Here is a 14,646-nt window from a genome sequence, read left to right as displayed (position 1 = left end):
TTGTTATTTTATTTATTGTATATGGACGCTCCTTGTCTAATGACCATTCATTCACCGACTGTTCAAACTTGTGACAGAACTGAATGAGAAGCATCCCCCTGGTCATCTGATCACTATTTGCTTTATATATTTTTGATGACTTCCTACAAGAAAAGTCAGTGGGGAAGCCAGCAGGTGTTGCAAATGTTGACCATGTTACATTCTCATGGGGGTTTGCTTAATCACGGTAACCAGGAATGTCTTTAATAGGTGACGCTAAGCAGAGTGATCGTGCGACATTGCACTTTATTGTCACATAATAAAACATTGTCGCATTCTCTCTTTCCTAATCATATTTAAACAAACTTGACTCAATTGTTAACTGAGGACTACCCATAGGTCAAATTCTCTTCCAAACCACTGTCGTTGTCATCCTCATCTTCTTTTAACGACTCCATAATCCCTTGTGAGGTGGAGTCTGGGCAATTGAATGAAGCTGAGTGTTTAATAGCCGGATGCCCTTCCTGTTGCCAATGCAGAGTTATCTTCTCATCATGCCCAGAAAGAGAAATATCTGCCTCTACCTAGGATCGAACTCACAGACCTCCTGATTGTGAGGCGAGAGTTCTGCCTCTAGGCCACTGCACCACTCCTCTTTCAAACCACTATGTATGGTAATAAAACACGACACAAAAACAATATTTATGCAGATATATAAATACACTAAAATGTTCTTTGCCCATGGACATTTTTACCATACATAAGACGCTGATGAATTTTGCCATTTCTGAATTTAGAAATGAGCCTAGTTTAGCTGAAATTTAGGAGGAGCTGCAACACAGGACATCACAAAGTTGGTCTAATTCTGGCCCATGGCATATCCTTAAAAGCCATGTGTCAGCCCTCACTGGTAAATCAGACAGGAAATATGACTAGATGGGCTCATTTTACTTTATTTTAAAGCTACATTAACAGAATCCTGCAAATCTGAAGGTGGAAACTTCTCACAGCTGCTTTTAACTGCCTCAACAATTAGGGTGAATCCTTCCTAAATTTCTTGCTCTGACTGTTAATCCATTGGAGTCTCCTGCCTCTCTTGTCTGATTGTTTGCTAGGTAGCATCTCGTCCCCTCATCCCCCAAGACTATCCACACGTTGCATTGCATTGCATTATATAAGTCTAAGTGCTATTGCTACGTCGTTCTATCCCATTTTCATGTCAATCTTTTTTTTTTTAAAGAATGAAAATTAAAATTATATTCTTCATGTTCTAAAATGCTTGATTGTGTATGGATTGTTTCTATATATGTGTCTATGATATACTGTGTATACATATTCATCTAAAATGCGTTTATACTCTAGAACTGTAGTACAGCATTTAGAAAACTGTGAAACCCAAATGATAATTGTGATTTATTTATTTTTTTGGCTAGGTTTCTATTTTCTATTCTATTTTCTCAAGTTTATATAGGCTCTCCATTCTCATAATATCTTTTGCCCTATAGCTAATTCTCATCACTTCGTTCCAGAAAACAATTATAATCAATTAAAGCATGGTGATTTATTTCACAATTATCTCCTTTGAAAAGGAAAAAGAGACAGCTTTACCTTCCTTAAAGTCTTATCAACATAATTAAAGCACTTATTCCGTTTACCTTTTAAGGGGGAAAGAGGCCTCCCAGGCCCTGCTGGATTGACTGGAGAAACGGGAGTCGGATTGCCTGGCCCAAAGGTAAAAATGCCAGTCAATCATAGATTCCTCTTGTGCAAAGGAACAAAAGAGGAGATGCAGTTAAAATCATAGAGATTAATAATAAATGTCGATAAATAATAATGTCTTTATGTTACTTTTAGAAACTTTAAATACTTTTGGGTATATGGGATATATGCAAAAGTATCTCAAAGATTTTTCAAGTAATACAAATGTAAATAATTATGAATTATTTTATTAGTAGTATCATTTGATTTCCATGCACGCAGTTATTGGTCTTGGGATAATATTTGTTTCAATTCCTTCTCACACTCCCAGAAGATTATAGCAAAAATAAGAATATTGTATTTGTCTAATAAACTGTATTTTCTTCCATTCAAATATAAAATTTCTGTTTTGAAGGGAGACATTGGCTTGACAGGCAGACCAGGCCCACCTGGTCCGCCAGGTGTTGGGGAACCAGGTTTACCGGTATGTATTGAACCTCAGGGAATTTCAGGAAAAGAAGGGTTGAAAACAATATGGGTTACTTTTCTGAAAATAAGATGCAAAACTCAAATCTGGTGTAAAATGAAGAACATTGTTGAGTGCCTTTTATTCATGTGCAGGTAGTTTTTGACTCACGACCTTTCATGTATTGACCATTCAAACTTATGACAATATTGAAAGAAGTTATTTACGAGCAATCCTTGAACATACAACTGTCCCTGCAATTATGTGATTGCAATCCAGGCAATTTGGCAAAAGTTTCCTACTTACAGGCAATTGCAGCATTCTGCAGTCACGTGATTGCCATTTGCCACCTTCCCCACTACCTTCCAACAAGTAAATTTAATGGGGTAATTGGGGTCACATGATGTCTCCTTAAAAAAATGTGGCGATTCACTTAACAAACATGGCAAAAAAAGATAATAAAACTAGGTGCAATCACAGGATACCTCACTTAATGGATGAGCTGTGGTGGCACAGTGGTTAGAGTGCAGTACTGCAGGCTACTTCTGCTGACTACCAGCTGCCTGCAAATTTGGCAGTTCGAATCTGACCAGGCTCAAGGTTGACTCATCCTTCCATCCTTCCGAGGTGGATAAAATGAGGACCCAGATTGTTGGGGGCAATACGCTGACTCTGTAAACCGCTTAGAAAGGGCTGTAAAGCACTGGGAAGCAGTATATAAGTCTAAGTGCTACTCCTTAAGTATGATTTTTTTAATTGAATGTAAGTCAAGGGCTATCTGTATATCAGCGTTTTTCAAACTTGGTAACTTTAAGACATGTGGACTTCAACTCCCAGAATTCTATACTGACAATTGTCAAAATGTTCTATCCTTTTGCATTGTCAATCCATAAAGTTGGGAAAATGTCAATATGTAGTGCAATGTTGTCACTGATGGATTGACTAATAGATTGAATATGTGCCATCGGGTTGATATCAACTTTCAGCTAACACATAGATACATTTTCTTCATGACGATCTGCCCCTAATCTGGTCTGTCAGGTCTCCAAACAATGTACTCATTTCTACTGTAACTGAATCCATTCCCCCTTCGGCTAATCCTATTCTTTCCTTTCCATCTCCTATTCCCAGCATTAGAGTATTTTCCAGAGAGCTGGGTCTTCCCATAATGTATTCAAAGTAGGACAATTAGAGCCTAATAATTTGTGTCCTGAGTGAGAGCTCTGAGTTGATTTGTTCAGGGATCCATTTTACTATTAGAATAAGAATTGGAATTATTTATTGCCCAAGTGTGATTAGACACGCAAAGAATTTGACTCTGGTGCATAAGCTCTCAATGTACATACAACAGTAGTGATAGATCATTATCATAGTCATTGTAAAAATACGTTCACCATAAAACATTAGATACAACACTTAGCAATAGTCATGGATGCTAAATAAGCACTAATATAAGGGAAAATATAAGAAACCAGCACTCAAAAACATGTACATATACTTTTACAAAATTATATTATTACCACAAAATTATGTTGTTGCCATATGCAGTTACCAGCAAGAATGACTGAGAACTTTACTCCCATAGTGCATCTGTCAGGTAACGTTGGATGTGTTCAAGAAAGATGCTTTCCGTTTGCATCGGGCATTGTAGCCAGAAAGTTCTGGCCTCACTCCATGTGAATGGTTACCATATGCCCACTCTTGGGTCTTCATAATCTTTTGCAGTGGTTCTAGGGCAGGGGTGGGCAAACTACGGCCCGCGGGCCACATCCGGCCCGTTGATCTTTTTAATCCGGCCCGCCAAAGATTGGTACAGATTTAAGGTTTGATGTGAATGATTGAATGATTGCATTCATTTGATTTTGACTTGTAATGACAGACATTTTGACACCAGGCGGCGGCCCGTCTGTCAAATTTTAAAAGTCAATGAGGCCCCCGAGCCAAAAAGTTTGCCCACCCCTGTTCTAGGGAATGCATATTAGAACTCTTCAATAAACACTGAGGTGCAACGCTTTTCTAAGAATGTTGCAAATTACAAGTGTTGAAAACTTCAAGCACACCTCTGTGTGATCTAATAAGACTCCATTACTGAAGCTGAGCTCAGTTTTCATTGTGTTGCACGATTGTTGCTAGTGGGTCCTCACATTGTTAAGACACTTACTGGGTGTTGTCATGAAAAAAAAAATGGAATTACCGTAGCTTGAGATATCTTGTTGCTGCAGTTCATAGCAAAGTTTGTGAATTCATTTTTTTTGTGTGAATTCATCTTGATGCTTGCAATCTGGAGCAGGTTGAAACTAGACTCCAACTGCAGAGATAAATAAAATCTACGTTTTGGTTTTGACCTGCTGTTGATTTTCAGAGTTTTTCCTGAATTGCTTTTAAAACATATTTTACAGGGAAGTCAAGGACCCCAAGGTATTCAGGGAGAGCGAGGATCCGAAGGAGAAGGGCTTCCAGGACCAAAGGTGCAATTCTATTTTTTTTCCTTAATCTTGTGGCATTTAAATAAATGTCCTTCTTTTTTTTTTATGAATTGGCATTTCTACATCTGAATGTATAGAGAAAAATTAGGTTGTAATTTTGTCCTACAACTCATAAATGGTACAGAGATTTCTCTCAATGATACTGGGGGCAAGGGAGGAAATTGCTTTTTGCAGTCATTTTTCCATGCAGCCAACTGTGTTTTTACAAGCCTCATCCACCCCCATAATCTAGGGTTGATTTGGGGAACGGGACCAGGCAGGGGTGGGATTCAAATTTTTAACAACCTGTTCTGTGGGCATGGCTTAGGTAGTGGGCATGGCTTGGTGGTCATGTGACTGGGTGGACATGTTATTGGCTGGGTGTGGCCAACTCAGTATCATTCATATCGAGGCATGCATCTCCTTGCCTGGCCTCTCATGACTGTGGGGATGCTGCAACAGTCGTAAGTGTGAAAAATGGTCATAAGTCACTTTTTTCAGTGCCATTGTAACTTTGAATGGTCACTCCACACAAGCAAAGTACCAGCAAAGGAGGGGAAAAGAACTCCAGAGAAGTTCCTGAGACAGGAAGTCTAGTCCTGCCAAGAATGTAATAAGGGTTAACGGATAGGCAGTTTCTGTAAGCAACACCAGAATGTTTCCTTCCTGCCTTCCTTACAGGATTAGGTCAGTAATTTCTTCTGACAACGGGTTCTCCGAACTGCTTAGAATGTTAACAACCGGTTCTAGTGAATAGGTGCGAACCTGTAGAATCCCACCCCTGGGACCAGGCTGGTGAAAGGAGCCAAAAGGAGGCAATTTATTTAGCATAAAAAGCAATGTCAATAATGCAATTATTAACACTTCTGAATTGTCGCTATTTTGATATTCACTTCTACTAAGAAATTAGTATTAATGAACAGAATATATTCCTGTTTCACCAGCTGTATGTTTTAGTCATAAGGCATAAATAAAAAAATCTGTGGATCTTTAATGTCAAATGCTTCAAATCAAAATAATGATGATTTGGAAATAGAATATCAACAATGCTTGTCAACTTTACTTCCTACTATGTTTTATTTAGAAATTGCAGGGTAATACAGCTAGATATCTACCCTACAGATGCAACATCCAAATTGTCACAGGGAAAAACAGTGGGTATTATTGGACTGAAAGGCATTCTACAAGTAGTAGAGTTATGGTATTTATGGGGAGGAAACAGAGGAAAAAGAAAGATGCCAAGGCTGGTGAAACTGAACTCTGGACATGATGGATGCCAGAAAGAGATAAGAGGGTAGTGGATTTCGGAATCCTACATGCACTTTCAAACAAGAATGATAGGGGCTACATGCTCCTGTTTCCTGTTGGGATGATTAAATCCAATAGATGTAGTGTTCACGGTGTTGGCATCTGAGGGATCTGGGATTCCAGACTGGCAAAGAAGGAAAAGATCACTGATACTTGGAGAACAGGCGGGCTCCTTTTCATGTTCTTGGTCAACCAGAAATTAGTTACTAGTGCCTCATTCAGCTCCAAGGAAATCTAGCCTGCCTTTATCCATCCTGTGTCTCATTCCACTCTACTCTCTTGGCTGCTTGATCTACTTTTCAATGTGGTTTCCCATTCTTTCCAAGGGATGACAAACCCACATTTTAAAATAGCTGTAAAAACAGCAATGCTGCAAAGAGGGCAGTGGCTGAAAGGCTAAATGACTTTCTAACTACCGTCACTCCAGTGGTCAGCTTTTTATTCTTTTAAATATTGATGTAAGTCTTCCAAATCTAAAAGAACTGCTTTAATGCTCTACGGGCTACTCTGAAACAACTCTAATTGGGCTCCCTCTGAATGCATCTAAGAAAACATTATTATTTTTTTGCAAAACCAGGAAAGTTTTGGCAGATAGCTAAATTTTCTGAATTAGCTGTCTGTCAATAGGTGTTCCTCCCACAGCGCTACATGTGTAACAAGCCTTACCCTTATTAGTCAGAGAGATTAGGGATGTTTTCTTGCCAACTAGTGATGTTTGGTAGAAAGGAAACAAAGTGAGGAGAGTTTGACATGAAATTTGTAAGAACAGCATCACTCACCAACCTTGTTAATTGGGCAGATTAGAACTTGGCTGTGAGGGTGGCACAATTTATGTCCACCTATGTTTCTGCTGACTTGGGAAGAAGGCCAGGAATTAGTAGAATCCTGCCCATCTAGCTATCTGTTTATCCACCATCTCACTTTTAATTGATAATTACCATATAATTCTGTTTTCTTCATTCAGGGAGACCGTGGTTTTGAAGGTCCGAAAGGACCACGGGGCCAACCAGGCATTGGCATAAAGGGTGAAAAGGTAAGTACTAAAAATGCCAAGGGATTGACTGCATCCAAATAAACTTGAATGGCCTGACTGATAGGCTCAAAAGGTGTAATGAAGCAAAAATAAAGAGCTTGCTTTTTTTCAGTGACCCTCGGACAGTGCTATAGTCAGCCGGGTGGTAGATTTATATCCAATAAATCTATTTTGGCATTTTCTTCTAGTAAAGGGTAAATCAAAATGAAGCAGCTTTTATTCTGTGGGAAAGTGAAGTTTTAGGAGAAAAAAAGAAAAGAAAAATTGCACATGCCTTTCAACTCCCGAGAAATATACCTATTTACTTTGGGTTAATTGTGTTTTTTTAAAAAAATAGAGCGCCTGCCACTCATCTCTATTTGGATCATAATAAAATATAGTACAGCTTATCTGTACTGATATTATGCAAATTGCTTGCAGTGAAGATTTCAGTTACTTGTAGCATAGCTCAAGGGTCTGCCTGTCTTAGTAACTAACCAAAATCTATTTTATCAGGGTGAAATAGGTCCACCTGGTTTGCCTGGGCCTATTGGATTACCTGGAATTGGGATTCAAGGCGAGAAAGTAAGTTGGACACAAGCCAAGATTTTAAAGCTCTTCATATGATCATCATGATGATTTCTATTAATTTCTATAAAGTTAATATAATTTATTTCCTAGGGGGTAGAAGGCCCCAAAGGACCACTAGGACCAAGAGGACCACCTGGGCAGGGATTACCTGGGCCAAAGGTGCGTAAGTTTGACCCTAACAGAAATGTCTTGGCTAGATATTTTTAGATCAAATAATTTTAAATAGACGGGTCTTCCTCTTCATGTCCTGAAAGAGCCCATCCATTTTCCAGATTTAAGCGATTTTCTATGATTTTTTTTTTTAAAAAATACATTATTTATCTAATGGACTGCTATCCCAACTTTCCAATCAAAAAAGAATGCTCAAGGCAGCCAACAGGAAAAGAAATGAAATGTAAAAGCAAACTATGGTGCCTTTTCTAAAATCAGGAAGAATAGGAACCCATTTGCATTTCACTAGGAACGTATTGCATACTGTGGGAAGGAAATGGGATGGGAAGCTCTACAATGTGATAACTTGGGCCATGGAGTTGAATAGTGGCAGAGTCCCTTTTCCTAGTGTTGAGGCATCTGGCCTGGCTAACATCAAGGTTTCTAACTCTATTGCAAAACATATTGTTTAAGGGTGACCAGGGTTTACCAGGAGAAACTGGAGCTCCAGGAGAAAGAGGCCTTGGAGAACCTGGTGCAAAGGTACAGTAGTTCTTAAAATGATGAGTATTTAAAAAGTGGACAATGATCTCTCTCAGGGATAAGTATCACCAATGTGCTGATGATGCTGAATTATGCATCTTGGCCTCTGGCCACTTAAGGGATGCTGTTGAGATTCTTTCTCAGTATCCGGAGGTTGTAAAGATCTAGACAAGGAGGAACTGGCTCTGATTCAGGACTGAGTAACTGTGGGATTGTCTGGAGAGTTGTCATAGTTAAGTCTAGGTGAAGTACCACTCCCTCTATCAGACTTGATATGCACTTTGGAGGTCCACCTGGGATTGTGGCTCTGCTTAAGCAACAGAGGGCATCTGCAGCCAAAAGGACTTTGCAGGAATCTATCTTGAGCACCGGTTGCATCTTTTTCTGGATCGGAGAAGTCTGCTCCTAGTCACCCATTCCTTTGTTATTTCCCATTTGAATCATTGCATGGGTCTGTCTGCCCTTGAAGAACTTTTGGAAACTGAGCCTGGTTCAGAAAGAGGGGACATGATTGGTCGTGGGACATCATGCTTTGCACACATAATACTATTCCATGTGAGCTGCACTGACTTCCAATAGGTTTCCAAGCACAACTCAAGTGCTGATTATTACCTATAAAGCCCTATATGGTGTAGGGCCAAGATTTTTAAGTGACCACCCAGCACTTGCAATGTCTATGCTTCCCACCAGATCCAGCAGAGGGGCATATTCCAGGTGGCTTCTATGAATCAGTATCATCCTGTGGAAATTAGGACCTTTTCGGTTAGAGCAATTACCTGTGGATCATACTCCGCCCCCCTCTTCTTCATGGCCATAAAAACCTGGGTGTTGCTTCAGTCTTTAGGGTCAAGATGTTTGTGGAGTCTGGTTTGTGTGTTTGCTCTTTGCTGATGGAAACATTTATTATTGCCGGGCATCTTAGCCACCCAGAGTTATTTAATTAGATTATTCCGTAGTTATCTAATTAGTCTGAACAGCCATTTAGATTTATATAAGATATAAGTAAATAAATGATACCTTAAAATATATTACCGTATTTGCCGGCATATAAGACGACTGGGCGTATAAGACGAGCCCCCAACATTTCCACTCAAAATATAGAGTTTGTTATATACTCGCCGTATAAGACGACCCCCCCACTTGGAGGCATGTTTTTCAGGGCAAAAAAACATGCGCCGGCAAATCTGGTAAGTTGTAACACTTGGGGTATTCTGGATATAATTCTTGATTGACACCCCCGTCCCTTTCCCCCAAACTTACAAAGCCACCAAAATGCTTTAGAGAGGCAGCTTCGCCTTTCTCAGGCTGGCACTCAATTCCTCTCCCTTTCTTTGCGATCTGCTTTTTTCAGGGGGAAATAAATAAATAAAAATAAAACTGGACGAAAAACAGTCGAGTTGTTTCTTAATATCTTTCCACCTCCCCAACCAATTTGTCTCCAAGGGTGCACCACACTGATTGCGACATTAATTATTTCAGAGAGAGAGGGTGGGGGGGGAGAAATCTTTGCTTCCTACTGTGGCTTTTTCCTGCGCATCATTTTTTCCCTTGGCTTTGTGGTTGTTACTTCTTACAGGGAGGGATAATGAAATACCCACGCTGGGAGAAAGCGGAAAAGATGTCTATTTTCCTGCTCACTAACTTTCCAGAAAGCGTCGAGTTCCTACCCCGAGACTTGCCAAAAGTCCAGTTCATTCATTTGCTACCTTTCTCCAATGAGATCCAGATCTGTTTCCACAACGCACTTAGGATCTTATCTTATTATCTTATTATTATCTTATTAGCCTTGCTCAGTCCGTCCAAGAGAGAAGAAGGCAGACGGTTTTGCGCTCAGGGAGAAAGGAAAAGAGCCTCTCGCTCACGCTGCACACTGCCCCCCCCCTCCACCCCAGCAACGCTTAGGAAAAGAGTTACACAAGCATCCTTTCCAGAAGTGAATGGGGGAGGATTCGGAGCAAAGGCTGAAACCGGGAAGAGAAAAATTCCCAAAGAAAATCGCATACGAGCAGCATCCCATTCCTGGGAGAAAAACAAAAAAACAAAAACACGAACTCTTCCCGAAGCACAAAAGCAAGGATGGCGCTTTCTCAGCTTTGAGCTGCGTCGCTGCTCTCCCACCCCTCCACTTCGTCCCCACGTGCGGCGAAGTTTCTGCCACTGGGTGGGGGGTGGAGGGGATGGAAGGAGGTGAGGGATGGGGGCAAAGCCTGGAGCCTGCCTGTCCGCTCGCACGAGCGGAGTGGGTGGGTGGGTGGGTGGGGGAGGAGGAGGAAGAGAGACTCCGGCTGGGCCTGAAGGGGCTTCGCAAGTTGCGGAGCTCCGCCCCTGTCGCTCTTGCACCAGTGACAACAACATATTTGCCGGCGTATAAGGCGACCTTTGTTATATACTCGCCGTATAAGACGACCCCCCCACTTGGAGGCATGTTTTTCAGGGCAAAAAAGTCGTCTTATACGCCGGCAAATACGGTATGTATCTGACCAGAGAATGCATACAATTGGGAGATCCAGATATTTGTCCCAATCCAAAAATACACACACTTGGAAGGAGATGATCTGCACAGCATTGTGTCTATACAGCTAAGAGCAGAGAGCAGCCAGCAGGGAAGATCTCAAAAGGCAATCACTTGATCGCAGGGCACTGCAACTGGTCGTAAGGGCAAGCTGGTTGTCAAGCAGCGAGATCGTGATCATGGGGTCCTGGGATGATCACTGAGGACTGGTCATAACTCATGTTCAGTACTGTGATAACTTTGAATGCATGTTCATAAGCTGAGGACCACCTATAATCTTTTGCATGCTTTTCCCAGCCTGTCTGCTTTTAAGTTCTTTTAAGTTCATTAAATAAAATCCAGGATGTCCTGTTTCTTTTAACTTTTTTTTCTTTTTTTTCCCCCTTACAACAGGGGGAGCCAGGTACTTCAGGTTTGGCAGGATTACCTGGGCTTCCGGGAGAAGATGGTGCACCAGGACAAAAGGTTTGCTTGCTATTTTTAAAATAGGCAGAAAGTGCCCTTCCATAAGAAATAAATCAATAAAGTATAATATATAAAATAGTGCATGCATGATTGTCTTAAGTCAAGTACTAATGCAATTTATTTGTTTTGTTGAAACTGACTTCAGTGGCTTTATACATAAATGGGCTACATAGCTATCTGACACATCCCTCTGGATTTGAGGACAAATAGCTGTTTGAGTGTATGCAAGGCATTTAAGGAGTACCAGTATTTGTCTACAACTCTTTAAAACAGCCGCATCTTCTTTTCAGTCCTTTGAGGTAGGCTAAATCAGGAAATGGATTCCAGAAGAATGTGGAAATCTACTGATACGAACTACTGTCACAGAATCTTGAAAACTTTATTGTTTTTCCTTCCATCCCTCTTCTATCCCAGGGAGATAAGTCTGAGTCAATGGGAGTTTCTTTCTAGTGTTTTCTTCATTTTTTTGGATTTAAAACATATTTTTGTGACTGTCATCACATAGTTTTGGCAAGATTTATCACTGGTTCATCACATTTTTCTGGAATTAGAGAGTTGTTGTCCGCAGCTCAACTGCAACAAAGAAAGTACATTTAGTTTAAGGAATTGCAAGTAAGTGCTTGTGTGCTCCTACATACCTACGTCTTCCTGATGAAAATGGGCTCCGATAAATAGGTGTCCATTCTAACCACCACTTTGCCGAAATGACTATAGTAAATGTACTGTATGTTGCAACACCAAGCTTCACCCCTTTATACTGGCATTCAGAGGTGGTATTCAGCAGGTTCTGACCAGTTCTGGAGAACCGGTAGCAGAAATTTTGAGTAGTTCAGAGTTCAGAGAATTGGTAAATCCCACCTCTGACTGGAGATTTTAGAGTATCCTTCCCTGCCACGCCCACCAAGCCACACCCACAGAACCGGTAGTAAAAAAAATGGAATCCCACCATTGCTGGCATTGTTGGGTTGCACACAATAAGTAACAGGTAGACTTTGCATTGCAATTTGTGTTTCCTTGTTTGTTTTTTCCTTGCCTGCCCTGTGGCCAAGTAAGTCAACATATAGAAAAAAATAATATAGATCTCTATGTCATATTGCTCAGTGTACAACAGTATATATAAGATTTACTGCTTGCACAATCCTCCACATGCATCATCTTGTCATAATTTTTGCACTTGCTTTATATGGAAGATTAAGCAATAAAACTCAAACATTACAGAAGTGGGCTGAGACTGTGGTATTCCTTTTCAGAGAACTCTTAGCAATCAGTCAAAAGACATGATAAGCTCATCCATCTTTCTTTCATAAAAATGGAATAAATGGTGGGGAAACACAGGAAGGTTGCAAGTAGAAGATGATATATGGGATCCATCGAATTCTTTAAAGAATACACGGTGATGGCAAATAAAAAGTGCTTGATTAAAAGAATTGTGAGATTGCACGTATGTGCCTTTTCTCGAAAACATACTGTATTGTAGGATGTCATCCAGGGACTTCCTTATTCATAGAGACATCATCTCTTTAATACCTATATTACACCAAATATTTAATGATCGTATACTATGCTATATTACAGGGAGAACCAGGTTTACCTGGCCCACGTGGTCCAGAAGGTGCTCCTGGAATTGGAATTCAGGGTGAAAAGGCAAGGAATTATATATTCTGTTTCTGGAATTATCATGCCAAAAGAAATAAAATAAAATATTTCCATTATTAGAGGTATAAAATGTGTTTGTTTTTTTTGAAAATGGATTTTATCAAACTTTTTTTTCTTGCTGTTCAGAAATTCAGTGCCAATGAGAACGCCCCTTCTTCTCTTCATTTCCTTCCTTAGCCCAGATTTTCCCAGTCCTTTAGAGCTGATGTTAAAGATGCATTGATTCAAGAAGGAATTGCCTACTTCTAGTTATACTGACCAAAGCAAAATGTCTGTCTTTGTGTACAGATACATACTGAATTTTCCAAAGTCCCTTGCATTTGCAATCATTTTTGTTGTTGTTTGCTTTCCTCAAGAAAGTTAAAGCGTGTGCTGTCTGAATGACTTCTAAAAATTTTCCTAGGGTGATCAAGGTCAAAGAGGAATACGTGGCTTATCTGGACCAACCGGAGTACCTGGGCCTGCCGGGGCTAAAGTATCACTTTATTTTTGTTCTTATTATGATATCTGGTCTCTCGACAAATTTTGTGGCTAAGACTTCACTGGGTATGGTCAGACTAGCCATGATGCATGCCATATACTGTAGCTTGCCATCACACTGCTTGTTTATGTATTTAACTGATTTATATAGCTGCCCATCTTACATATGTGAGACTAAGCAGCTTATAATAAAAATAATCAGCATCAAAAGGAACCACTCCACTGATATTGGAAGTCCCTTCCTCCATGCTCATCCTGATCTGGTTTGCCAAATGAATCACCTACTTCAAAGCAGCTTTGTTACACTTTGGGAACATCAGTTTAGGATTATAGAATTTTAATACCAACTCGTTTGGAGAAAGCTAGATTTAGGAAGCCTCTGTTAAAGATTTAGGCACAAAGGATGGAGAAACTCATCTGTGATTAGAATTAGTTAGTTCTCCTTTTTTAAAAAATGTCCGTAAAATATAGCAACATAAGGAATATATCTAATTTTTCTTTTGAGATGTAAAATGGGAGGCTATTTTTAAAACTTGCAATAATATACAGTATATACAATCACAGAATTCTTTTTAACGCAGGGAAAAGTTTTACCGCTGATATCAAGCCATTTGTTTGTAGCTGGAAGTTTAAGTTTACTAAATTCACTAGGGGGGTGTTTTTCAACCTCAAGAACTTTAGACTTCAACCCCCAGAATTCTCCAACCAGAATTTCTGGAGAATTCTGGGAGTTGAAATTCACAATTCGTGAAGTTCCCTGAGGTTGAGAAACACTGCACTAAGTAATACTCCTTTGAAAATTTTGTCTTTCTTTCTTATGGCAGGGTGAACCTGGTTCCCCTGGACGTCTGGGAGTGCCAGGGCTTCCAGGACGTGCCATTATAGGACCCAAGGTAACAAATGTATTTCATTAATTTTACAATATCTTTGCATGGACATTAATTAATTTTACAATATCTTTGCATGGGCATTTCCTAAGCATTCTAATGAACAAAAGATGGCCTAGAAGCAGAGGTGGGCTGCTGCTGGTTCACACTGATTCAGGCGAACTGGTAGTTAAGATTCTGCGCAGTTTGGCAAACTGGCAAATCCCACCACTGGCTTCTTTTTCTACCTGTTTTGGGGCCATTTTCAGGCCATTTTTTCGGCCAAAAATGGCCCGAAAACAGCCCAAAAAACGGCCTGAAACAGCCCAAAAACATTCTGAAAATGGCTTGAAAACAACCCAAAAATGACCCCAGAAAGGCTTGAAAGTGGCTGAAAAACAGGCCGAAAAATGGGTGGGAGCGGGGCCAGCCAGTGATGGGATTAACCCTAACCA

At 40.2% G+C, this 14,646-nt stretch overlaps 1 protein-coding gene across 1 annotated transcript in view; it reads left to right on the top strand.

Annotated features, from left to right (window-relative positions):
• Positions 1 to 14,646, top strand: part of LOC113423583 (uncharacterized) — a 51,436-nt gene that overhangs the window by 14,269 nt on the left and 22,521 nt on the right. The window contains exons 11-21 of the mRNA XM_026685040.2: positions 1,643 to 1,711; positions 2,093 to 2,161; positions 4,543 to 4,611; positions 6,881 to 6,949; positions 7,445 to 7,513; positions 7,610 to 7,678; positions 8,144 to 8,212; positions 11,118 to 11,189; positions 12,765 to 12,833; positions 13,249 to 13,320; positions 14,150 to 14,218. Of these exons, the coding sequence (XP_026540825.2) occupies positions 1,643 to 1,711; positions 2,093 to 2,161; positions 4,543 to 4,611; positions 6,881 to 6,949; positions 7,445 to 7,513; positions 7,610 to 7,678; positions 8,144 to 8,212; positions 11,118 to 11,189; positions 12,765 to 12,833; positions 13,249 to 13,320; positions 14,150 to 14,218 (765 nt within the window). The remainder of the gene's footprint in view (positions 1 to 1,642; positions 1,712 to 2,092; positions 2,162 to 4,542; positions 4,612 to 6,880; positions 6,950 to 7,444; positions 7,514 to 7,609; positions 7,679 to 8,143; positions 8,213 to 11,117; positions 11,190 to 12,764; positions 12,834 to 13,248; positions 13,321 to 14,149; positions 14,219 to 14,646) is intronic.

Source organism: Notechis scutatus, chromosome 1, assembly GCF_049901735.1.
Source record: "Notechis scutatus isolate UNSWTSFEM ecotype Mainland chromosome 1, rNotScu1.2, whole genome shotgun sequence".
Taxonomy (NCBI): domain Eukaryota; kingdom Metazoa; phylum Chordata; class Lepidosauria; order Squamata; family Elapidae; genus Notechis; species Notechis scutatus.
This window is presented reverse-complemented; position numbering and strand designations above follow the sequence as displayed.